We start from the raw sequence: 27,523 nt of genomic DNA, 5'->3' as shown, positions 1-27,523 counted from the left end.
CTCCCAGTTGGGTATTAGTCTCTCCTTTTCTTCAGCCTACCACCCGCAGTCCAATGGGGCTGCGGAGCGTTCCAATCAGGCCTTAGAACAATTCCTTCGGTGTTATATCTCGGACCATCAGGACGATTGGACCGATCTCCTGCCTTGGGCAGAGTTTGCCAGGAACTCAGCGGTCAACTCCTCCTCCGTGATGTCTCCCTTCATGGCCAACTATGGGTACCAACCTGCGGTATTACCTGAGAGGTTCTCACCACAGGACATTCCGGCTGTGGAGAACCATCTTGCTGCCCTGCGTTCTTCATGGGGGCAGATCCAGAGGGCTTTGAGGGACTCGGCTCAGCGTCAGAAGTTCCAGGCTGATCGCAGACGGTTGCCCGCTCCTTCATACCAGGTTGGCGATCGGGTGTGGTTGTCTACTCGTAACCTCAATCTTCGGGTGCTCACTCCCAAACTAGCTCCTCGTTTTGTCGGTCCTTTTCGCATTCTCCGCAAGGTGAACCCGGTGGCCTATGCCCTTGCCCTTCCACCTGGAATGCGGATCTCCAATATCTTTCATGTATCCCTGTTGAAACCTCTGATCTGCAGGAGTGTTCCTGGGTTCCCTCCGCGGATGTCCATGCTCCTGCCCTCCTCCGCGCTTTTCATACCCGCTTTCCTCAGAAACCTTTTGTTGAGCCGCGGAGGGGGAGGGGCCCTTGAGGAGGAGGTACTGTCAAGGTCCTACCTTTTCCCTGAGGTTTTGTTACTCCATGTGCTGGTGTCCATCTTGGATTCTGCTGTGCATGGTGGGAATCCTTTTAGACCTTCAGGTCTCTGAGGTGCATCCCCCAGAGGGGTGTGGCTGATGACATATAAGCCTGTGGCCCGCACATGCTCTTTGCACTTGTGTCTTGTGTCTTTGTCTTCCTACAGCTCTGTGTATACGCTCGTGACTCTTCTGGTATTCTGACTCGGCTTGTGATTAAGACCATTCTCTGTGTTTTCCTTCGATCTGACCTTCCGTTGCTGAACTGTGATTCTCTGTCTACTGTTCTGTACCGTTTTGTCCCGTTGTTGTCGACCCAGCTTGCCTGACTACGCTATTGTCATTCTCACCAGCTACACGCCATTGGCGGCGGCCATTACCGCAGCCGGGGTGTCTCGGGGGCCGCGACCTGGTTCCTGGCTGCGTCAAGTCCATCCCCACCATCAGGGGCCCTGGTGAAGGGCAGCCTGGGACTTAGACTCCGCGCCCTGAGGGACTTCGGTCTGTTGGTGGTGGTTGTCGTCAGCCAGTGCATTACCCTGCCACTAGGCCTACCTGTCCGTTCCACAGCCCCGCCCTGACAAGCAGGCCTTGGGGATAGACGCCCTGTCGACCCCGTAGGACTTCAACTTGGCCTATGCATTTCCTCCGGTCAGATTAGTCCCTGCGGTCCTGCAAAAATTTGTGAGGGAAAAGACGGATCTGGTCTTAATAGCACCCTTTTGGCCAAAGAGGCCCTGGTTCTCCCTACTGAACCGTCTTACCCCAGTTCGCCCGTTTTCTCTCCCGGAGAGGGAAAATCTGATCTCTCAAGGCCCTCTTCTGCATCCGCGGATCAGGACCTTGAAATTGACGGCTTGGTTCTTGAGGAGCAACTCCTCAAGGCCAGAGGGTTTTCGGACACAGTAGTAAAGACTTTGGTTAACTGCCGTAAGCCGGTAACCAGAGCCATTTATTCAAAGGTCTGGAAAAAGTTTAATTCATGGTTTTCAGGCCAGCAGGGGCCCCCGGATATCCCGGCAATTTTGGATTTTTTTCAGGAAGGGGCGGATTGAGGTTTCTCGATCAGCACCTTAAAAAGTACAGGCTTCGGCCCTAAGCATTTTTCTGCAGGTCTCCCTGCAGCAATAGTGGACTTCTTCAGGTCTCTTTACAAGTCTAGACCAATTAAGGTCAAGACGTGTCCGATTTGGGATCTATCCTTAGTTCTAAAGGATTTGATCCGCAAGCCTTTTGAACCTTTGGAAGAGTCGACGATTAGATTTTTAACTTTAAAAATAGTTTTTTTGGTAGCTATCACGTCAGCACATAGGGTGAGTGAATTACAAGCTCTTTCTATTAGGAATCCTTACCTGACCGTTCTTGAGGACAGTCGTGCTCAAGACGGATCCAGGTTTTCTCCCTAAAGTATCCTCCTCATTTCACAGGTCTCAGGATATAATCCTGCCGACCTTTTGTTTTTCCTCTGAAGGTAAAGAAGAAGAAATGCTAAGTTTGCTAGATGTAAGGAGGAGTCTTATGATTTATCTTGACAGATCCCGGGAATTTAGAAAGTCAGATTCCCTTTTTGTTTTGTTTTCAGGGGCAGAAGAAGGGTTCTGCAGCATCCAAGGCCACTATAGGTAGGTGGATTAGACTGGCTATCGGAGAATCGTACAAGGTTTTAGGTATTCCTCCTCCCTTTGTTAGGGCCCACTCGACTAGATCATTAGCAGCTTCTTGGGCAGAGAGGGCCGGGGCTTCGCTGGAGGAGATCTGTAAGGCAGCCACCTGGTCGAAATTCTCTACCTTTTCATGAGGCATTACCGCCTAGATCTCCTGTCAAGTAGGGAGCAGGCATTCGGACGCAAGGTCCTCCAGGCAATGGGCCCGCCCTAAAGGGTAAGTTCTTGATCATCGTTTCAAGGGGGCTGTCCTGGAAGACGCAAGGAGAAAACCAGAGTTAGGCTTACCGGTAACTCCTTTTCTTCGAGTCTTCCAGGACAGCCGTGATTTCCCACCCTACAGATGTACAAGTAATGTATATAAGATTAGCTATATATATATATATTTGTGTCTTTCAGTGTCTTCTGCTAGTTCTCGAATAAAAACTGGGGATGGAGGCCTGGAGGTCCGCCTTTTAAAGGCGTGGGGGGTGGCGTGTTTCCTGACCCGGAGGGAGGAGCTCTACGTCTCAAGGGGGGCTGTCCTGGAAGATTCGAAGAAAAGGAGTTACTGGTAAGCCTAACTCTGGTTTTCTTTACCATAGAGAGGATCCTTTGATAATCCACCACTGTTGTCTTCTGTGGATGTCCATGCCTCTTTATATTGCTGAGCTCACCAGTGCATTCTTCTTTCCTCAGAATGTACCAAACTGTTGATTTGGCCACTCCTAACGTTGCTTCTATCTCTCTGATGGATTTGTTTTGTGTTTGAAGCCTTACAATGGCCTGTTTCACTTGCATGAACAGCTCTTTTGAACGCATGATGTAGGTTTGCAGCAATAGATTTCAAATGCAAATACCACACTTAGAATCAACTTCAGACCTTTTACCTGTTTAATTGATGAAGAAATAACGAAGGAGTAGCCCACACCTGGCCATGAAACAGCTTTTGATTCAATTGTCCAATTACTTTTGGCCCCTTGAAAAAAGGGGCGATGGCTGCTCTTAATAGCTGTAATTCCTAAACCCTTCCTCCAATTTGGATGTATATATCTTCAAATTAAACCTGAGAGTGTGCACTTTCAGCCCATATCCATTATATAATTATAGCTTGGTCTACAGGGTCTGCCGATTTGGGATCCTGTCAGACAATGCCACTGCAGTGGCATATGTCAGTCAGGGCGGCAAGAGCACAGGAGCAGTAGAGCAGCAGTGCTGGAGGTGTCTCGCATCCTGAGATGGGTGTTAAGATTAGTTCCAGCTCTATCCGGCGTACATATTCTGGAGGTCAAAATCTGGCAAGCAGAATTTCTCAGCTGTCAGTTGCTGGATCAGGGTGACTGGTCCCTGCCCCCGGAGGTTTTCCATCAGCTCTGCCTTTGTTGGGGGATATCGGAAGTGGATCTTCTGTTTTTCTGCTTCAACTGAGAGGTACCAAGGTTCGTGGCAAAATCATTGAATCCTCTGGCGGATGCTACGGATGCGTTAGAACACTGTGGGATCTCATCTACCCCTTTTTGTCCCTCCAACTGCCTCCTCGTCTACTACGCAAGTTAGGGGCCGAAAGGACCGGTCCTTCTGGTGGCTCCGGACTAGCCGCACCATCCATGGTGCGGTTGATGGTGGCCATTCCAGGATGATTGCCTCTTAAAGCGGTTTTCTATCTCAGGGGCTTATGTTCCACCTTGCTTTGCTGTCGCTGGCTTGATGGCATGGCTATTGTAAGTCAAGTTCTAAAGGTCAGAGGGTTGTATGGCTCTGTGTTTCCAACTTTGCTAAAGGCTCGCAAGTCTAACTCCAGGAAAATCTAACATCTCAAATGGAGAGCTTATATCGTTTGGTACAAAGACTTGGGGTTTCACCTTCGTTCTTTCTCTGTCGCTTGGGTGTTGGCCTTCAACCAATGCGGTGTGGATCAGAAGCTGGCATTGAGTATGATCAGGGATCAAGTCTCTGCACTAGCTGTTTTCTTTCGGCGTCCCTTGGCCACATTTCCTTGTTTTGCATTTTCATTTAGGAGGTTCATCATGTGGTGTCCCCTGTGCATTCCCTGTTGCCACCATGGGACTTGTTTTTGGTGCTATTAGCTTTTTCAGAAGCCTTAGAGCATTTGGGATGTTCCTTTGCTTACCCTTTTGTAGGTATTTGCCTTCCTAGCCGTTATCACTTGGATCGGAGGGTGTTGGAGTTGACGGCTTTGCCTGGTAACCCGGCTTATCTGATTTTACTCTGGATATGGTGGTGTTTTCACCTTCCCCCTCCTGTCTTCAGAAGATGGTGTTAGTTTTTCATTTGAATGAGGACATTGTTCTTCCTTCTGAGTGTCCTCAGCCATCGCACCCTAAGGAAGTGGCTCTTTGCTTCCTGCACGTGGTTTGCGCAATTCGTGTGTACCTTTCTGTGATGGCTTTTTTCCGGAGATCTGATTCTCTCTCTGTTTTCATGGACAGCCCTCAGACAGACCTGGCGGCCTCTTCTGGCAGTGTTTCCCGTTTGCTTCCAAGACGATTTTTCGGACATATAACATTAGGGGGTGGTATCCTTCCTTTCCTGTTATGGCGCACTCCACCAGGATGGTTAGCGCCTCCTGGGTGTCTGACATCAGGCTTCTCTTTCCCTAGTTTGCAAGCAGCAACCTGGTCACCTGGGTGCAGTATTACATGCACACACTTTCAACTCTTTTTCTACCATACAAAGTCAAATAAGTATCTTCCCACTGCTGCCCTGCCTTGCAAGGAGTCACAAGAAACTTTGATATGCTCCTGCTGGCCCCATACAGTGACTTTGGTCATCTCCGGTCATTAGACACTCACCTGGAATTTAGTTCAGTAAATTGCTGTAGAAATCACATATAAACAAAATACAGTCATAGACACACAGTACTCTTACACTTTATTGGTGTTCATAGTGGCCTTCATTTATGAATGTGTCTAAGTGAGTAGCAATCAATCAGTTTTCTTTGTTCTACAGTAAATCTGGTCATAGATGACTCCTTTTTTTTTTTTTGATCAGCTAGCGGGCTGATAAAAAATAAATAAATAAATGAACTGATTCCCCTATCCAAACAGTCGAGTAGGATGGTGGAATCCTCCTCTCTGCACTATTGTATTCTGACAGATACTGAAGCAGATTTACCAGCAGTCCCAATAAAAGAGTTGATCATTGGATTGACTCCCTTCTCATGGGAGAGGCCATAGACAAATTTGTCCAGGGCCTGCTGAACCAGCCGAATTTTGATCCATATATGGCCAACTTAAGAGAATTAACTCTTCACCCAGAAAGACACTAGTTCTGATGACAACTGTTGTAGAGAGAATTTTCTTACTTTTTCACTAACTAACTTCCTATTGTGTCTATTCAACAGGAAGTGACAGTAATCCTCTTGAATTGGACACAGATGGAAAAAAAACTGACAGGGGTTTTAACTACCCCATTCTTTGTCCACAATTAGAAAATATGTGCTATGTTATAAATAAAATATATATAGTGCATTTTGCAATTTTGTTATATTTTAGCTAGATACTACAGTTGTTTAAAGTGTTCCTAAACCCACAACAGTAAAATCAATCTGTATATGCAGTAAAGTATGCTTGTTATACTCACTGTGAAACTTAAGGGGTTAATCCTCTGGATTGTGTTAAAAGGATGTTTGATTCTGTCTTCCCTGATCCTCCCCTTCTTCCACAGTCTCCATTTCATCTCCTGATAGAACGGAGCCTTGGGCACAAGGTGCACATGCTCAGTTTGGTGTGCATTGCTAGAGAGTTTTTTCTATTTCTTGGGAGGGTGCATGTGATCAGCGGCCAGTCAGCACTTTCCAGACAGAGGGCCAGGGCTCCTGCACCCTCATAGGACAGCGAGAAGAGAATTAAAACTATAAACCTTAACCAGTACTCTGCTGGACAATGATAGAAGTCACAGGACTTCTCTTACTGCTGTTAAGAAAAGGCATATAGCAGTTTTTCTATTTACTAAAATAATTGCATTTCCATGCTCTGTGTACTGTGGGAGACCAGGTATAGTAAATGCAGGGTCCTGGGTTTATTACCACTTTAAATTCATTTTTTTCTCATTAATCTACACTCAGTGCCCCATAATAACAAAGTGAAAACAGAATTTTAGAAGTGTTTGCAAATATGCGAAAAGAAAAAACGGAAATATCACATTGGCATAAGTATTCAGAACCTTGGCAACAACACTTGAAAATTAGCTCAGGTGCCTCCCATTTCTCTTGATTGTTGCCAAGATGGTTTTACACCTTGATGTGGGTCCACCTGTGATTAATCAGATTGATTGGACATGATTTGGAAAGGCACACCGCTTTCTATAAAGGCCTCACTGCTGACAATGCATACTGTATCAGAGCAAAAACCATGTGGTCAAATAAACTACCAACAAAGAAATTGTGAAAAGAGATTCACAAGAAAGCGGCTACATTATTGACAGAATGCGATACTCGGAAAAATTTCCAAAAAATTATGCTTTATTAAACATTAATGATAGACAATAGGGCAATCACCCTGGTTTACCATCACCTCAGTATGAGACAATACACACAGACCTAAAACCATTAAAACCACACCAAGACCGGTCTGGATATATATGTGCTGCAGAGACAATGACAAACCTTGTCTAAAGCATTTGCCTGCAAAGCTCAGAGACAGGATTAGTGCTAGACACAGATCTGAGGAAGGCTATAAAAAACTTATGCTGCACTGAAGGTTCCCAAGAGCATAGCTGCCTCCATAATTCTCAAATTTATTTATTTCAGGTACTTGTATAGCGCCATCAATTTAAGCAGCGCTTTACATACATGTATTGTATATTCACATCAGTCCCTAACCCTCAAGGGGCGTACAAGTCCCTAACTCACATTCATACATACACATACTAGGGACAATTTAGACAGGAGCCAGTTAACCTATGGAAGAAGTTTAGCACAACCAGGACTCTTTCAAGAGCTGGTTGTCCGGCCAAACTGTGGAATTGGGGAGGAGAAGGGCTTTAGTAAGAGATTTGACCTAGAATCTGATGGTCACTCTGACTGAGCTCCAAAGATCTTGTGTAGAGATGGGAACATTCCAGATGGACAACCATCACTGAAGCCCTCCACTGATCTGGGTTGTATGGCAGAGTGGCTAGACGGAAGCCTCTCCTCAGTGCAAAACACGCAAATGACTGCTTGGAGTTTGCCAAAATGCACCTAAAGGACTCTGACTGTGAGGAACAAGATTCTCTGGTCTGTTAAAACCAAGATTGAACTGTTTGGCCTCAATTCTAAATGTTCTGTCTGAAAGAAACCAAGCACTGCTTATAACCTTTCCAGTACCATCCTCAATGAAGCATGGCGGTGGTGCATCATGCTGTGGGGGTGTTTTTCAGCAGCAGGGACTGGGAGACTGCTCAGGTTTGAGGGAAAGCTGAATTGCGCAAAGTATAGAGATATCCTTAATGAAATCCTGTTCCACAATGTTCAGGACCTCAGACTGAGCTGAAGTTTCACCTTCGAACCTGATAACAATTCTAAGCACACAGCCAAGACAACACAGAAGTGGCTTATGGACAACTCTGTGAATGGCCCAACCAGAGCCCTGACTTGAACTCTGTTGAACATCTCTACAGTGACCTGAAAATAGCTGTCCACTGACAGTCCCCATCCAACCTGACCAGGGGCGGACTGACAACTCATGGGGCCCCCAGGCAATAGGGGATCATGGGGCCCCTGTATCCTTGCCCAAACTCAAAAAACCCTATTAAAAAGGTGCATGGGGCATCTTATGGGGCCCCCTACTGACCCCGGGCCCTCGGGCAGTGCCCGAATTTCCAAATGGTCAGTCCGCCTCTGAACCTGACTGAGCTTGAGTGGATTTGCAAAGAAGAATGGCAACAGAGGGGGCTCTTGGCTTTGAGAGGCCTTAGGCAGAACTTAAACATGAGACCCCACTCACGCTCATAATGGGAAAAATAAGTCAAGCAATAAAAATGAATAATACATTGCACTGTAAAGTGTACAATGAACTGATGGCAATGCACCCATTGCCAGTCCTCAAGGATTCCAGCATGTCATTGGATCTTATCACACCAGGATATGCACTACAACACAAGCTCCCTCTGTATAGTGATCGTCACTTACTAGGCAGCTCTCTATAATGCCTACATTTCACATTACCTAACAAAGGCCATAGATCCATTATCTATTTCCCTAAACCTATGCCCCATGCCTGCTGTAGCCACAGCCAATGCATTGACCATGGTCAATTAATCTGAATACAGAACAGCACCTGGTGCTAAATTTCTTTGTATTGCAGTGTCGGGAAAAGGCAAACCAGTATAGAGAATAATGAAAGAATTGCCAGCATGCTCCTGCCAAGCTCCAGAATCATGCAGTGTGGTTAGTGCAGTGTTTCTCAACTCCAGTCCTCATGGACCCCCAACAGGTCATGTTTTCAGGATTTCCATTATTTTGCACAGGTGATTTGATCAGTTTCACTGCCTTAGTAATTACCACAGCTGTTTCATCTGAGGGAAATCCTGAAAACATGACCTGTTGGGGGTCCATGAGGACTGGAGTTGAGAAACACTGGGTTAGTGTAATAGTGTATGAATGCATTATTCATCATGGCCCATACCCTGGCTGTAAATGTACACCAAGCATCATCCAGAACCATACATCATTTGTAGTCATCAGATAGTTAAACAATGCAGGATACATGCTTTACTATGCTATGACATCCATGAAAGCAGTACTGCATAACAGTGATTGAACCTGTGCACTCTCTTGCAATCCACACATGCACCCTCATTCATCCATGCATGAGCTAATAATCTATGTCAGGGGTAGGCAACCTTTCAGAGGCTGAGGTCTACCTTTGCCCCCCCTCTCTCCACAGTAGTGTTCTGTACCCCCCCCTTCACACCACATCCCCTCACTGTTGTATCCTCTGTCTCCTTCCCCTCCAGTAGTGCCTGTACCCCCCCCCAAAACCAGTGTTCTCTGCGCCTCTTCACATCATCCCCCCATAGAAGTGTTCTCTGCCCCCCACAAAGTGTCCTCTGCCTCCCCATTCCCCAGAGCAGTGTCCCGTGTCCTTTTCTCATCAATCCCCCCCCCCCCCCACTGCAGTTTACTCTGACCCCTCCTACAGTGTCTCCTAAGCCCCCCCTCCCACAGAGTCTCCTGTGTGTCCCCTTCCACAGTGTCTCCTAAGCTGCCCCCCCCCCCCACAGAGTCTCCTGTGTCCCTTCTCCCACAGAGTCTCCTGTGTCCCTTCTCCCACAGAGTCTCCTGTGTCCCTTCTCCCACAGAGTCTCCTGTGTCCCTTCTCCCACAGAGTCTCCTGTGTCCCTTCTCCCACAGAGTCTCCTGTGTCCCCCCTCCCACAGAGTCTCCTGTGTCCCCCCTCCCACAGTGTCTCCTGTGTTCCCCCTCCCCCAGAGTCTCCTGTGCCCCCCTCCCCCAGAGTCTCCTGTGCCCCCCTCTCACAATGTCTCCTGTGCCCCCCTCCCACAATGTCTCCAAAGCCCTCATCTCTCACCGTGTCTCCTAAGCCCCCTCCCACAGTGTCTCCTAAGCCCCCCTCCGACAGTGTCTCCTATGTCCCCCCCTCCAACAGTGTCTCCTATGCCCCCCCACAGTGTCTCCTGTGTCCCCCCTCTTACAGTGTCTCCTGTGTCCCCCCTCTTACAGTGTCTCCTGTGTCCCCCCTCTTACAGTGTCTCCTGTGTCCCCCCTCTTACAGTGTCTCCTGTGTCCCCCCTCCCACAGTGTCTCCTGTGTCCCCCCTCCCACAGTGTCTCCTGTGTTCCCCCTCCCACAGTGTCTCCTGTGTTCCCCCTCCCACAGTGTCTCCTGTGTTCCCCCTCCCACAGTGTCTCCTGTGTTCCCCCTCCCACAGTGTCTCCTGTGTTCCCCCTCCCACAGTGTCTCCTGTGTTCCCCCTCCCACAGTGTCTCCTGTGTTCCCCCTCCCACAGTGTCTCCTGTGTTCCCCCTCCCACAGAGTCGCCTAAGCCCTCCCCTCTCACCGTGTCTCCTAAGCCCCACTCCCACAGTCCCCTCCCACAGAGTCTCCTGTGTCCCCCCTCCCACAGAGTCTCCTTTGTCCCCCCTCCCACAGTGTCTCCTGTGTCCCTTCTTCCACAGAGTCTCCTGTGTCTCCCCTCCCACAGAGTCTCCTTTGTCCCTTTCATAACACACACACCACTTATTACCTTTCAGTGTATGTATAGCAGAGCGGAGATCAGAAGACAACAGTGCTGGGTGGAAGATGGGAGCGGGAGCTGCCAGAGTTCATAATGCCAAGCTGGGGATTGGCTACTAGGACAGCCTAGCAACCAATCACTAAGCAGCTTTCGCCCCCGACCCCACCCTCCATCCTGCACTATGCTGCCTCCTGCTCTCCTCTATGCCTGTGACATGAGAGCGGCAGAGGCTGGGGGTGGCAAAACCGAGGTCACCATCAATGTGCCAGCTCCCCGTGATCGAAGGGTTGCCAACCCCCGATCTATGTAATGTGTTTTAGGGACATACAGAGGATGCAGAACCAGTAATGATCTTACATGTGCAGTCTCTACACACATCCTATAATCCCAGTGATACCAATGCAATGCACCAGGCAGACTACACATGTAGTATGTGAAATTGAGCACTGTAGATGATCCACAGGAAGGCCAGCATGTATTGTACCCCCAGAATGTGCTTTAGGACCGAAAAGGACAGACATATGAGGATGGAGGATCATGGCTGTTGCCAATGTGCATGGTAGCCTCATTCTATGATCCCAATGAGCCTTATGTAATGCATCATGTAGACTACATATGTAGCATACACGGTTGGTGATCCGGGGGAAGGCCAGCCTGCATAATACCCCCAGGAGCAGAGAAGCTGCCATGTGCATGGTAGCCCTTACACACATCCTATGGCGATCCCAATGAGCCCTATGTAATGTACCATGCAAGCTATGCAGCGGTGGATACCTGCCGCTGAGCTTACCGCTGTCATATCATGTCATGCTTTGGGTCCCACAGCCCCGTAGTAAAGTGAGCCCTACTGGGGCATCATAGCGGACCAGGGGGCAATTGCCCTCCTGCCTAGTCCGCCTCTGCCCCTTGGTTCTTCCCTCCAAAGCCCCCCCACAAAGCTCTGTATGCAATCATGAAATTGGGCTTCTTAGGCATCTGCCCTGCGAGTTCCCCCCGGACCATCCCTCCCTCTCCTGGGCTGTGCTCTGCTCTCCCCTGGCCGTGCCTGGTGGCAGTGCCAACCTTCTTCCCAATGCTGGTCTCTCCCCTCCGTCCGTTAAGCAAATTAAGTGGCCGAATTCAAGTGTGCAAAGCTTGTTGCGTCATACTCAAAAAGACATGAAGCTGTAATTGCTGCTAAAGGTGCTTTAACAAAGTACTGAGTAAAGAGGCTGAATACTAAAGTTCATGTGATCGTTCAGTTTTTTCTTTTTAGTAAGTTCGCAGACATTTCTAAAATTCTGTTTTCACTTTATTATGGGGTGTTGAGTGTAGATTAATGAGAACAAAATAAATGTAAGAAACTGTAGTATCAGGCTGCAACATAACAAAATTTTAAAAAAGTGAACGGGGTCTGAATACTTTATGAATGCACTGTATATATAAAAGATATGTACAAATATAATATATCAATACATATACTGTATATATAAACATACTGTATAGTTTAATAAATTGAAAGTTTACTGGTTCCCTCTGTGTGATTCTTTTAGGTCAGTTTAATAATGTCTTGGCTATTGCAATGTTAATTGTGAAACATTGTTTTCTAATTTGTTTAGTTGCTCAGCTTGAGGCAGAAACGGTGAACAGTGATGTCAGTAGTCATAGTCATACTGATGTTCTCACACTTCAAGATTCTATCATTGCTGCGAGATCTTCTATGCGATTGATGAAAGTAAAACAGAAACTGGATTCAGTTTTGGTATGTTCCTACATTTCTCATACCATTTTTCCAGAGCAGGTTTTATGTTTGTCATTACATTACATGTACTGTATAATATTATTTGAAAGGGACTAAAAGGAAGGTGCTTGTGTTTCTTCAAGCAAATACATGTTCTGTTATCTTTAAACAAGATCTGGAATCTAATAGGTTACTATGAACAATGCAGACTTTTTCCTTGCACATGAATGGATGATGGAAATCAACAGAGCTTCATTTCTTTCAAGACGCCGTGGGCAAAATGAGTGCAACTGTGCTTGCGAAATGCACAGTCTATAATTGCCTTTAGTAAATCAACCCCAGTGCATATGGGCGATGAGCGTCTTTTGCTTGTTTATTGTAGAACTCCACCTTATGTAGGCTGCAGTTGCCATCCTCTCCTCTTTAGGAACTGATGGGTATCTTTTTTTTTTTTTTTTAATTCTCACAATTTTTTATTTTTATTCTGTACAATCTTTTTTGGATTTTTTGGGGCTATGGGTTTACCTTTTTTGGTCTGTTTAAATATAGTAGAATTCTGAAAACACTCAATTTGGTTTAAATGTTTAGGCTTTGTTCATACAGACGTACTTTAGTGTACACCCGTGTGACGGCCATGTTTGTCTGCATGTGATGCACAGGTGTGTTCCGTACATCTGTATACAGGCAATCCCATGTCAATTGGCACGCAGCAGCTGCACAGACACAGCCGCTTCTCCCAGTTTGAAATCCATGTGGGTGTGAATGTGTCTCTGTGAATGCAGACAGTGTGAGTTCTGCATCCCTATTGACAAGGATGAGACTGCAATCGGATGCACTGAACACCTGTGCATCCCGTGTGTGCAAAATACAGCCCTCACGCGGGTGTATGCTGAAGTACACCTATGTGAACAAGGTTTAATTTTTTTTTTACTACTATTGTAATGTCAGGAATATAAAGAATAGTGTTTTTCTTACTTTTTTCCCAGTGTTTTTGTCTACCTTTTCATTCTAGGCATTCTCAGGTGGTCTATTAGTTGTCTTATTTTTCGAGCAAACATTTGCTAAAACTACAGAATGTTAATGTATGCATAATCTCAAGCCCTACAGTTATGTGTTACATCATTTCTGCCGCTGGGTATCCAGGTGGTTATCTGTGTTCTCTTACTCAATCATCCTTCCAACAAATATTACTTTAGTCAGAATCTGCTGCATAAAAGCTTTTTACATATACAAATAAGTCTACTTTACATTTATTGTACAGAATTTTAAGCTGTTTTTATAACTTTTAAAAATGTTAAATGTGCTTTCATTTAGTGTTACCTTCTTCCCGTTTGGAGTGCTGTGTTTGGAGCTGAACTAGTCTAGGCAGAAAAAACGAACAAACCGCAAATTAATACATCATGTAATTTATTTTTTAAAAGCAATTAGGGGTAGGAACCTATATTTGACCTGGTATAAACCTCTTGCAGTCCCTGTATAGCAGGTCTGGAGTGTGAAAGGGAGAAGCAGTACAAGAAAGCCATAGTTGCAAACATATAAAGAAAACTCCAGGACACATTTTTCACTGTGTCTGACAAACCATTGTAGGTAAAGAATTGCTTTGATTAGGGGTGGGGCTTTCATTTCACCACTTGCCCTTCTGAGGATTTACCCCCCTTCCTGACCAGGCCTCTTTTTGCTATACAGTGCTGCCCTATTTCAACTGGTAATTGCTTGGTCATGCAATGCTGTACCCAAGCAAAATGTATGTCGTTTTTTCACACAAATAGAGCTTTCTTTTGGTGGTATTTGATCACCTTAAAAATAAACAATATTTTTTACTTTCGGCTATAAAAAAAATATAGGAAACTCAGTCATATTTATTCAATTTAGGCCAAAATCTATTCTGCTACATGTCTTTGGTAAAAAAAATCCCAATAAGTGTATATTGATTGCTTTGTGTGAAAGTTATAGCATCTACAAAATATGGTATAGATACTGCAATTTCCCCCATTTTTTTCTTTACAGGGCTGCATTAGTTTAACTGACAACTGCGCAGTCATAGAATACTATACATAAATGAAATTTATGTCCTTTTTTCACACAAATAGAGCTTTCTTTTGGTGGTATTTGATCATCCGTGTGCTTTTTTATTTTTCACGCTATAAACAAAAAAAGACCGAAAATTTTGAAAAAAAACGATATTTTCTCATGACAAAAACATTTTTTTTTTTTTTAACACAAAGTTGTCACTTAAATGATACATTGCTCACACAAGCCATGGGTATATGTGGCATTACACCCCAAAATACATTCTGCTACCTCTACCGAGTATGGGGATAGCACATGTGTGAGACTTTTTGGGAGCCTAGCCACATACAGGAGCCTGAAATCCAATGACCACTTTGAAAGGCTGAAGGTGTGTCACTTCCTCATTTCACTTCCTCACTATCTATCACAGTTTCGGAGGCCTTGAAATGCTAGGATAACATCAAACACCCCCCCCCCCCCCAAATGACCCCTTTTTGGATAGTAGAGACCCCAAGGAATCTAAAAAGAGGGTGGTGAGTATTTTGCAGATCTCATTTTTTCTCGCAAGGTTTTTACAAATAAAAGTGAGATCTGCAAAATACTCACCATGCTTCTTATCAAATTCCTTGGGGTGTCTACTTTCCAAAAAGGGGTCATTTGGGGGGGGGTTATCCTGGCATTTCAGGGCCTCTGAAACTGTGATAGGTAGTCAGGAAGTATAATGAGGAAATAAAGCCCTTTAAAAGCCTGAAGGTGCTTATTGGATTTTGAGGTCCTGTACTTGGCTAGACTGCCAAAAAGTCTCTCACATGTGGTATCCCCATACTCGGGAGAAGTAGCAGAATGCATTTTGAGGAGTAATTCCACATATACCCATGGCATGTGTGCGCAATAAATCATTTAAGTGACAATTTTGTGTAAAATATATTTTTTTCTTTGTCATTTTCCAAAAACTTATGGTAAAAAAATAAATTCTTCTATTAACGCAATATGCCTCTCAGCAAATACTTTGGGGTGTCTATGTTCCAAAAAGGGGTCATTTTGGGGGAGTGGGGGCATTTTATGCCCAGCATTAGAAGTATATGCCACGCATCACTCTTTTCTAACCACCTGAAGACTAAGTCTTTTCTGATCCTTTTTGTTCACATGCAAAAAAAAATCAGTATTTTTTGCTAGAAAATTACTTTGAACCCCCAAAAATTATATATTTGTTTAAAGCAGACACCCTAGTGAATAAAATGGTGTGTGCTTCAATTTTTTATGTCACATAGTACTCACGCAGCAATTTTTCAAACGCAAATGTTTTGAAACAAATACACTTTTTTTTTTACTTTTAATGCACAAAAACACAATATATTGGCCAATTATTTGGTAAAATATAAAAGATGATTTTATGCCAAGTAAATAGATACCAAACATGACATGCTTTAAAACTGTGCATGGCCCTGTGCAATGGCGACAAACTGCATACATTTTTATTGTCCATAGGCAACGTTTTAAAAGCCTTTACAAGATGCCATCTTAGATTTACAGAAGAGGTCTAGTGCTAGAATTACTGCCCTTGATCTGACGTTCGCAGCGATACCTTACATGCATGGTGCAACTACTGTTTTACATACTGGCACAGGGTAAAAGCAGGTGTGCGCGCAGGGGGGCAAGGGTGTTAATTTGATTTTTTTAAAATTATTTTTACATTGTCCCTTTCATTTTTTTTTAATCACTTTTAATGCTATCATAGGGAATGCAAATATCCCCTATAATTTCAATTGGCATTGTCATATATTCTTTTTTTGAGAAATCTGGGGTCTATCAGACTCTACATATCTCCTCTGCCCTTAAATTATCTAATCTCCCCAAGATCAGTGTGATCAGATGCTTTCTCAATTTACAAATGGTGCTGTTTATATCCTGCGATACTGAAGTGATCAAAATGCTCATGGCTTCCGATTTCTTAGACTGTAGAGATGATTGGCATCATTCTGGTCTCCAATCAGCTCTATGGTCAGCTGGCAGAAACACCGGCTGCATTCTCAGGTTCCCCCGATGGCACGGGACTGCCCGAGAAGGCCATGGAAGGCAGCGGGGGAGGGAGGCATCTTCTACCACTGCTTGTAAAGCAATCCTACAGCTAATTACCTACTATGATTGCGTTTACATGAAAGCCAGCTGAGAAAAAAACGATACCAGAATGATGCCTTCAGATGCAGGCATTTCTGGTATTTTTTTTTATGCAGCCTGTGGGTTGAATGAAAAAAATAGAAGAAATCTCTGCCAGAAAAAGTGTATGGATTTGAGGATTGGGCCACAGCACCTTCTGAATACAAAAGGGCTGTGATGATCTCTTCTTTTAGGCAGGATCCACTTCGTCCAGTTGATTTTGTAAATTATGTTCTATACAGGTTTACCTCGGTTTATAAACTCCTCGCTTAAAGTAATTTTTGGTTTACGAATGAAAATCCATTGAAAATAATGCCTCAGTTTACGAATTTTTTGTGAATTTTTTTTTTGCAATACGAAGTGTATGTCGGTGCCGATTTTTAAATGCAATTGCCTGCTTTTTTTACTTCACTATAGCTTATAGAGCTGTCACTATCCCCAGAGTTAAAGGAAGCTTTGTTTCTTTTAAGAAACTAAAAGAAAAAATTTTTTAACTTGGGGAAATAAACTAAAAAGAATCTTTCTCTTTATCTGGTGGGAAAGTGACAGCTGAATCTCTGAACTATAGAAGAAAAAAAAAGCGGTAATTACATTTAAAAACCGGAACCATAATAAACAAAATGGCGTGGGGTCCCCCCTCCCATCCATACCAAGCCCTTTGGGTCTGGGTTTTGAGAGGAATCCCCACGCCAAAATTAAAAAAAAAAAATAGTGTGGGGTCCCCTCCAAAATCTATACCAGACCCTTATCCGAGCATGCAGCCCGGCAGGTCAGGAAAGGGGGGGATGAGAGAGTGCCCCCCCTCCAAGACACCTTGTCCCCATGTTGATGGGGACAAGGGCCTCTTCCCCACAACCCTGGCTGTGGGTTGTGGAGGGTCTGAGGGCAGGGGGCTTATCAGAATCTGGAAGCCCCCGTTAACAAGGGGGCCCCCAGATCCTGCCCCCCCATGTGAATGAGCATGGGGTACATGGTCCTGATACTCATTCACAAAAAACAAAAAGTATAGTGTGAAAAAAGACAGGACATGGTCTTTGACAAGTCCTTTATTAAAAGAATGTCCCCCGCAGTAGATCCAACGTCAATCATGATGCGTGCCACCGCCGCCAACCCAAAAAAAGAATAAAAAAAAAAAAGGCTCCGCTTTTGATGATGGTTTCCAGCTGTCTGCCTGCTCTGGTGGTTTGACAGTTCTTAAATATGTAAGGGGTGGGGCCATCCCGAGACATCACACATGTGACCCCACCCCATGTGAAATTGTCGTAAGCGAAACCCTTTTGTTTTTTTTGTTTTTTTTTTAGGGGCGGGCATCATGATTGACGTTGGATCTACTGCAGGGGACATTCTTTTAGTTTTTCTTTTAATAAAGGACTTGTCAAAGACTATATCCTGTCTTTTTCCACACTACAGTTTTTTTGTTTTTTGTGAATGAGTATCGGGACCATGTACCCCATACTCATTCACATAGGGCGTGGCTGGGATCTGGACGCTCGCATGTCCCCCCCCCCCCCATTCTGGCCTGCCGGACTACATGCGCGGATAGGGGCTGGTATGGATTTTGGGGGGGGACCCCCACTCCATTTTTTTTTTCCTTTTTTCTGGTGTGGGAGTTCCCTTCAAATTCCATATCAGACCCCAAGGGCTTGGTATGGATGGGAGGGGGGACCCCACACACCGTCTTTTTATTTTATTTTTTTAATTGCCGGTATTTCTTTTACATTCAGCTGTCAGTGGGGTGAAACATTAACAGATGGTTGTCACTATTAAAATCCCGCATGACTTGATAAAATAACTCATGCGGTATTTTTGTAGCGTTTACATTTTTCTGGCCTCAGGTACAGATTAATTGGTTTTCAATGCATTCCTATGGGAAACGGCGTTTCGGTTTACGAATTTTTCGCTATATAAAAAGTCCTGCAGAATGAATTAAATTCGTAAACCGAGGTCTGCCTGTATAGCCAATTGAAATAGACACCTTTTTTATACCAGTGTCGAGCTTTCCGGAAAACTAGGTACAGATTCATTATTTGGTCATTGAAATCTACCCCTCCCCTGTTAAGGTTATAGTCGTGGACACGGGTTTCTCAACAACGCCAGATACCGTGTTAATTTGGACTGTCTCATCTGTGTAAATTGAAGACAGGACAAAAATATCCCGTTTCTCCTTCCACTTCACTGCGAGCAATTCATCCTCCTCAAGCAGGCTTTCTCCCCCTTTTTAAGTCCGGTATTTACAAGCCGTTGGGGGATTAGGTCGCACGGTGCCACATGAGTCAATTTCAAGATTGTACAAATGTCTAAATAGTGGCATGCTTGTATACAAATTGTCCACGTATAAGTGGCACCCCTTACGGAACAAACACAACACGTCCCAAACTATCTTGCCACTGCTCCCCATGTAGTCTGGGCAGTTGGGGGGCTCTACTTCACTGTCTCTTCCCTCATAAACCCTAAATTTGTACATATAGCCTTTGGCCCTCTCACAGAGCTTATACAATTTGACCCCATATCTGGCATGCTTGCTGGGGATGTACTGTTTGAATGCAAGGCGGCCAGTAAAGTGAATGAGGGATTCATCCACGCAGGTGTTTTGCTGGGTCGTATACACATCTGCAAATTTCTCAGTGAGGTGGTTTATGAGGCGCCGAATTTTGTTGAGCCTGTCATGTTCAGGGTCACCCCGAGGATGACAGTGTGTTAATGCATGACGCACATTATCGTCTCATATCGATGTCTGGTCATGGCTGCAGAGAACACGGGCATGTAATGAATCGGGTCTGTAGACCAATACGACCGCAACTCATTCTTTTTTTGTAATGCCCATGTTGAGGGTTACGCCCAAAAAAGTTTAAAATTCGGAAACCGTAATGGATTTCCATGCGAATAGTCTGGCAAGGTTTGAATTTGGGTTTGCGGCAATATATTGTTATAAATTGCTTTGGCCCACATACTAGGATATACTAGGCCACTGGTGCTCTCCAGTTCACAAAAAGGTAGTGCGGCACTAGTACTGGCACTCTACTGCATATGAGACAAGTCATGTGATTCTAGCACTTCAGCTTCATGAGGTCGGGTACGCCTGATTTTTACAGGGACATCTTCTCCATCGTCCGAGCTACATGTCCGGGTGCCCCTGCTGTCTACAGGTTTGTATTCTGAGGCTGATTGTGTTAGTCTTTCCCTTCGCTCTCACCTGACATGCTCAGAATCCAGTAGGCCTCTTCACTAGTACACCTTTCGTTAGGCATTTTGAACGGTTTTGTGTGCAATGTATTACAGGTTACAGTGATCAGCAATTATACTGACACTGCACTTGTTGTTAGGGGTGGGGAGGAGCGTTGGGGCTAAATGCTAGTGCTGGAAGCAAACGGGGATTATCCTGCTAATACTGCGTTTTCGGGGGCATTAATACTAAGGGGGAACTGGTATAGTTTTGTTCATGATCAATATATTGATCCGTACAAACACTATACTAGTAATGACGGTGATAAGCGACCTATAGCGTGAGTGCAATCGTGTGTGGGCAACCTAATGCTAGCTGACCCTAGGTGGGAGGGACGCTAACTGACCCTGATGCTATCTGACGTCGCTAGTAGCACTAATACAGTGATCAGTGAAACATACTGTACACTGACACTGTACTAATGGCACTGGCAGGGTGGTAGGGGGCAATCAAAGGTTTAAATGTGGCAATCAAGGGATTAAATAGTCTCTAACATGTGTGGGTGCTGTGTGCTGCTTGTACTCGCGTGTGATGTCTTTCTTCTCTTTCTGGAACAAAATGGTTCCAAGGAGAGAAGAACCAGCTAGATCTTGTGCCTGTATTTACAAATACAGGCACAGCTCTGCATCTCCATTCGCTGTAGGAGATTGGCAGAGTCCCGGCCAAAATTACTGGGCTGAGACCTGCTGTCATACACCTCCTACAACGAATGACAGCGTGGGGTGGGGGGGGGGCACTCTAAACCCGGAAGAGCAAAGCGTTGTATGGGTACGTTGCTTTGCCTGCAGCTACTGCCCGTCTGCAGTACATTGTGGGAGGGAGGTCAGGAAGCGGTTAAAGCATGCCGGACTTTGCAGTAGGACTATATTTACCCTAGTGCCATACTTTAACCGCTTCCTGTCCGCCCTATAGCAGAAGTACAGCTACAGAGCGACACTGGTACGCAAAATCACGAATATATATGTGATTTTGCATTTCCGGGTAGGGGGCGCACCCGCACCACCATTCGCGGCTGTCAATTACTCGCCGGCGCCTGGTGATTGCTAAACATCTATAAACAATACAGATCTCTCCCCTGTCAGCTCCTGCACACTGCTTTGTATGGCTGTGCATAGCAGAGTAATACAAAGCAGTGTGATTACAGTGAAGCACAAACACACAGCCCCACAGTAAAACACAGTTAACCCCTTCCTGCCTAGTGTCATTAGTACATTGTCAGTTCTTTTTATTAGCACTGATCACTGTATTGGTGTCACTGGGGATGTCAGTGACATCAAGTCATTTCCCCCCGTGTCAGAATGCCCGCCGCAGTCCCGTTATAAGTCGTTAATCGTCGCCATTACTAGTAAAAATAAAAATCCCAGTATATATACCGCCATTTATAAATGCTATAAATTTCAAGTAAACCAATTAATTTACACATATTGGGATTTTTTTTAACAGACATGTAGCAGAATACATTTTGGATGAAATTTGATTTTAACATTTTTTTTACTGGAGATGTTTAATAGCAAAAAGTCAAAAATATTGGGTTTTTTTTCTCAAAATTGTTGGTCTTTTTTTTTTTATATATAGTGCAAAAAATAAAAAAAACGCACTGGTGATCAAATACCACCGAAAGAAAGCTTTATTCCTGGGAAAAAAAGGTCATACATTTCATTTGGGTGCAGCGTTGCATGACCCCGCAATTGTCAGTTAAAGTAACGCAGCTCCATAATGCAAAAAATGGTCTGATCAGGAAAGGGGGTAAATCCTTAGGAGGGCAAATGGTTAATTAAACATATATAAGAGAGATGTAGCTATGGGGATAAAGAAATACAAAAGTAAACAAAAACATTGGTAGTAACAGTAAACATGAAAATACTCAACCAAATGGTTTTAAAACTGGAGAACTGCAGCAACTGTTGAGTGATATCTGTTGGAGGGGGTTTGGGGTGTGAGGCAACTGTGGGGGGAATATCTGTTGACGAAGGCGAGTCAGTTTTGGAGGAATGTATTTCAAGTCTGTGGGGTGATCAGGAAGATATGTTGAAAAGGTGGGGGAGTGGGGGTATCCATAGAGTGATGACTTCAGCTGGACATGTGAAGTGGCCTGCGAGTCATGTAAGCTGGGAAGGAGGAGGTTGTTGGGGCTAAGAAGTGGTCAGATAGTGATGTGTGCAAGCTTGGGGTGCATGTTGGAAGTGGCTTAGTGACAGCCTGGGTGGTGATGGGTGTGAAAAAGGTAATGCGTGTCAGCTTTTGCATACCAAAACCTTGTTCCTGAACAGACAGGGCCCTAAACACCTGTCCTAGATTGTAAGCTCCGAGGAGCAGAGCCCTCCTATCCCTCTTGTATTGAATTGCTGTATTGTCTCCTGTTATATTGTAAAGCGCTGAGCAAACTGTTGGAGCTATATAAATCCTGTATTATAATAATAATAATACTATTAGGCACAGCATTTAGCCTCATCCAGCAGTAGCCTGCCATAGAATTTGACAGGCTGCCTGCCATGGAGCTGGATGCTGCACCTGTCCCTCCTAGGCACATTGCAGTTGAACACTCCAGTGTGTAGGGGCCTTCAGAAGCGGAAGGTGGAGTAGAGAAATGGCTGGAGAAATATAAGATGAAGGGGGATGTAATTAATTTAAATGCCTATGGGATCCAACATTGCAGAGGCATGCCCAGAGGCAGCACCTGAAGCCAGCTGCAGCACCACACAGTGCCAATGCCTACTTCCTCCTGCAGACTCAGCTGGCTTTCCTACAGACTCTCAACCCCTCCCCATTCCTCTTGCAGGTTCAGTCTGGTCTCCACACACTCACCCCCTCTGGCAGTAGTGATACTCAGTCTCTAGGTTCTGCAGCTAGCACTGGAGCCACAGTAAGGCAAACTTGGGAGGTAGAGTAGGTCGGTACTCAAGTAGCCTTTCTTCCCTTCTTGCTGGAGTCCTTCATGCTGGCCTACACACTTACCTAAGCCTATGCTGCTGGGAGAACATTGGAGGCGGAGGGAGTAGTAGCAAGGCCACCTTTAGAAATCATGGGGCCCCATGCATCGTACCTGACAGAGCTCTCTGGATTCATACGCTTGGTGTGATTGTAGTGTCAGTGTGGAGCAGTACATAGAAAATTGCAATGAGCAGTATGCAGTACAGAGCAGGAAGACATGGCAGTGCAGAGCCATATAGTGTTTGATATGTAGCAGTTGGAATGTGCAAGGCAGTTAGTGAGCCATATTATGTAGTGGCAGGGCAGACAGTAAGAAGTATGTGGTGGCAGGACAGTCAATGAACAGTATGTAGTGGTAGGCTGAGATATTATCTAGTGGCAGGGCAGTCAGAGAGCAGTATGCAGTAGCAGGGTGGACAGTGCAGTATGCCATGGCAGGCTAAGGCCATATGTAGTGGCAGGGCAGTCAGTGAGCAGAATGGGCTAATTGTTTTCTTTTCTCCCTTTTTTTTTTTTTTTTTTTGTTGGCTGGCGTTCTGCTTTAAAATACAATGTATTATATAAAGAGGGGCCTGCAAAAAAAAAAACATCCTGATATGTAATTCAGTATGTACTACAGGTATTGGGTTAAGTTTGAGTGGATTTGAGACCTTTTGTTTGGTGGCCTAACATGTAGATCCTAGACATAATGTATATAAAGGACCGCTCCTTACTTCAGTGGTATACTGTATAATAAACTATTTTCAAATACAGCTATTGTTGGTACATGTCTTTCTGTAACTGCTTGCCCAATAGACTTGGTAAAAGAAGAGCAGCAGTGTGGTCTAATCAGGTTGTACTTGTTACCACAGTACTGTCACTTTAACACTGGGAGCTTTCTAACCTTCTAACCTTATTATTTAAAGACGAGCTTAGTGTGATGAAGCTCCTTCATTTTCCAAACATCAGGTTTGGGGCAAGTCAGTGACCAAGCTTTATTGGTCATTCAGTGAAGAAAAATGAGGACACCAACCTAGGTTTGCTATCTGGCAAGGTGTCACACAATCTGGGGGAAACACAATTACAAATCGTTAGGCAGTAAGGCAGTTTATATGTATGTGTTTTCCAGGACTTCAGCTTCAATTATCTTAAGACTGAAACTCTTATTGTTGTTGGTGGGCCCTAAGGACTTACTGTTTCCACACCTCTGACAAAGTAAACATATATTTACTTTGATGGTAACATTTTTTTCAGGATTACTGGATGCAATTGACAAAACCCTTTCAATATTCTCACTCTCCTTGCCACAGGAAGACAAAATTGTTTAATTTGTACCATTCCTCACCCCAGTTAGTGGTTCTTACCTCTTACATGACTGCTCTGCCGCCGACAATCTTGATATATCAGGAATTCAATATTGGTTATATTTTTGGGTTACAGGTCCTGTAAACTGTAGTTGTAGCACTGCAGTAAAAGCATGCTTCCTGTATCACCACAGTTTATAACGTGCAGTGGAAAAGGAACTTTCCATATATTGCCCTCCCAGTATCATGCCTATAACACACATTACCAACCTTAGCCTCTGCAGCAATTACTTCAGCTAGGTAACATTTTTTTAAATAGGAAGAAGTACCTCAGGACCATGGGGCAATTATTTTATAGTCCTGATGGTTTTTTAGTGTTCTCAACAAAATTACTTGACAGTAAGTTGAGTTCAGCCATGCCAAATAATTGCGTCCTATAAGAAGTTTGTAAACCTTGTTTTAGATTGTGCATGTGTGTTTAAAAAGTGACTCATCTCTCCAAATAACTGTTTTCACAGCTCAGTAGAATAATATTTGTCCTTCATACCAGTGTTCCTGTAAGTGTACGTTTATAGCTGCTGTGAGGAGTGCATGTAACCAAATCCTTGCCTATGGTATTGTTTTTCTTAAAAGATTTAGAGTCCTTCTTTAATCACAATCTAATTTCTAGTCTGGAAGAAATTTTCTTTTTCAGCATGCACACCCAGTGACCAAATTACCTTTTTTCTGTAAAAAAATAAACTAATACCTCTGTGAGTGCAGGCATATTTTGTTTCAGTCTTTTATATGTGTGTAATCATTGTAGTTGGTTGTGGCTAGGCACAAATAATTGGTAGTCAGTGAGATAATGAGGTGGACGTGGTGGGGTACATTTTTTTTTTTGAGCATCTCTTGACTTACTGAGACTTATTAATGTTGACCAAATGTATAGATTATGAAATAAAATAATTTTTCTGATATGATTTGGTAAATGAAGAGTTCTTACCCAGAAGTGACAGGTTTAACACAACAACCAAAATTTATTGGTGAATAGGATGGAGGTCTAAACTAACAAAAACAATCTGTCTAGTTACATAAAAGAAACATTATTAAGAAAGCTTGAACATATTACAAAATACAAACACTGAGACAGAAAAGACATAAGACAAACATTTAGATATAAGTGCAAGGGATATATTCTATAATTACTATAGAACTGGACATATAAGTTCCATTCCCTTCCTCTGGTGTTCCAAAGAGAACCTCTCTCTCTATCGTGTCCATAGTTATAGGCCTCTCTTCCATTAATTTTCATAGAGTATCTCTGATTGGTTGGCCAGTCTATTCCCTTTCATAATTGGCTAACTTCAAATCCCCTGTATTTAGCATACACCAACCCCCTTTAAGGCAAATCTTGGCACACCCTTTATGGAATTTAAGCATGCCAGTTCATGACCTTGTCCTGGGAAACTAAGTATTCATGAATGGCTGGCCACCTTCTTTGCATATCTAAATGAAATATCCTTTGAAGTGCATATTTGGGAAGCCAACAGGGCTGTCCCATTGTTAGATAAACTAACTCTGGCACTGAACTGTCTGAAAGAGGATTCTCAGCAAAGACTTATTTTATACAGTAAAGAAGGTGTAATTAATAGAATATTCCCTTTGGCAACTATGGTATCTATTTATGGGAAGACACATTGCACACCCAGACTGATACAGCTCTAACTGAAATATATTCATAATTACAATATTATTTACAGTGTTTAATGGAGATTTCACAGAAACTCATTATCTAACATTAATAGGGTCAGAAAATTGCCATGCATAGGCTGATAGCCCTTTTCTGACCATATTTATAAACATACTTAAAGATGATCATGAATGCAGGTGTAATGTCTGTAAGTGAATAATTGCCATTTCCAGGCTACTTCGTCTCCTAAGGGTCAAGGGAAAGTAGACTGGTGAGCCTTTTTTGAGGGATCCAAAGTGTTCCTAGGAATACTAGAAAGTTTCATAATGCCAGAATGTACTGGATATCTCTGAAGGCCTCTTTTAAGTTGCATATGCTGTGCATGGTACTCCTGAGCAAGCCTTCCAAGGGTCATGAATATAAAATGCCTTTTCATTCTAAGGAGCATTTGCTACTTTATAGCATCAAAAATGCTATAAAAGTAATAGAGGGGAAATGTTCCTGTGCGGACATTAGTTCTGGTGACCTGAGGGTCCCTAAGGAATTCCCTTAATTTGCAGGGATTTTCTCTCACTTCTAAACCCCCCGGTTGTAAACCTGCGCATTTGCTGAAATGGGACAGAGAACTAGACAGAACTTTCTCCTCAGACCAACAGCAACAAATTATCCACTTCGCTCTGAAATCCTCTATATGCACATGTGTTCAGGAAAACAATTTCAAAATTCTGACCAGGTGGTACCGTACGCATGCAGTACTATTTTAAATATTTCCCAATTATCACATATCGTTGCTGGAGATGTCAGGAGGAGCAGGAGACCATGCTGCATATATTTTGGTCCTGCTAGAGACTTAAGCCTTTTTGGTTGGAAGTCCACAGGATCTCACAGAAGTTTGTTGAATTCACCCTTCCAGAGGACCCACTTGTCCAATTAAAACCTGGAAACTGATTGGCTTTTATGCAGAATTGCACCATATTTTCTACCTTCCAGTTTTTGTAAATAGCCCCCTTTGTGTTCTCATAACAAATCATTTGCCCTTTAGCTAGTTAACAGGTGACAGTAGGTATCTACAGCCACTAAATTCTCAGTATCTGATGTCCCCTGTCAAGCCTCATAAATCCATCAAAAAGCCATCCACTAGGAGATACTCATCAGGGCCCCTTTCTCTCTGTCAGAAAAATCTCTTTTGAAAAATGACCTAGTCTTGCCTAGCCACAAAAGATTAACAGCAGGGCTGGGGGCCAGTGACTTTAGTGATACTGTGGTAGAAGCTGTTTCCATGGGGAAGCACACAGTCTAGGTGCAGGTGGGAGGAAACTTCAGCATCAACCATTACTCTGCACATGACATTTGTTGGGAGCAGCATTTAGTTAAGCTTGGCCGCTCAGTTGTCAAAGGAGATGACTATACCCCATTGAAGACAAAATTTGTACCTTTAATGGGGCTTAAAGTCTTTAATTCATTTGTGCTCCAGTACAGAGTTCAAATACTTCAAACTTTTTCAGGGATAACCAACATGTTCTCCTTGATTTGTGAGCAGTAGCTGTGACTGTGCAAGGGGTTTGTCTGACCACTGGAGCTAAATTTATTCAGTAAGTATGCTTACCTATTTTCAGCATGATCGTGTAATCCCTTGTGTCGTCCAGCAGCAGCTGCAGGGGCAAGGAGAGAGTGCTTGAAAACAGCAGTAGTGATGACATCACTCATAGGTTCCCATGGCTCATCCATTGTCAGTGCTCCCTCCTCGCCCCAGCAGTCGCCGCTTACTGACACAAAGCAGGCAAATCATTAGACCTAGAACATATCAGTTATGTTAGCTTCACTAACCATTTGAGCTCCAGAAGGTTTTACCCGCTTTATGACCAGGGAATTTTATGGTATTCAACACCGGGCTACTTATCTGGTAAATGCGCGGTCATGCAAAGAAAAAAAGACTAA

General features: G+C 44.0%; 1 protein-coding gene across 1 annotated transcript in view; it reads left to right on the top strand.

Annotated features, from left to right (window-relative positions):
- AHI1 (Abelson helper integration site 1) overlaps positions 1–27,523 on the top strand; it is a 435,677-nt gene that overhangs the window by 191,051 nt on the left and 217,103 nt on the right. The window contains exon 19 of the mRNA XM_089676204.1: positions 12,188–12,330. Within this exon, the coding sequence (XP_089532330.1) occupies positions 12,188–12,330 (143 nt within the window). The remainder of the gene's footprint in view (positions 1–12,187; positions 12,331–27,523) is intronic.

This window comes from Staurois parvus, unplaced genomic scaffold (assembly GCF_062004578.1).
Source record: "Staurois parvus isolate SC_StPar_1 unplaced genomic scaffold, SC_StPar_1.0 ptg000165l, whole genome shotgun sequence".
Classification (NCBI taxonomy): domain Eukaryota; kingdom Metazoa; phylum Chordata; class Amphibia; order Anura; family Ranidae; genus Staurois; species Staurois parvus.
This window is presented reverse-complemented; position numbering and strand designations above follow the sequence as displayed.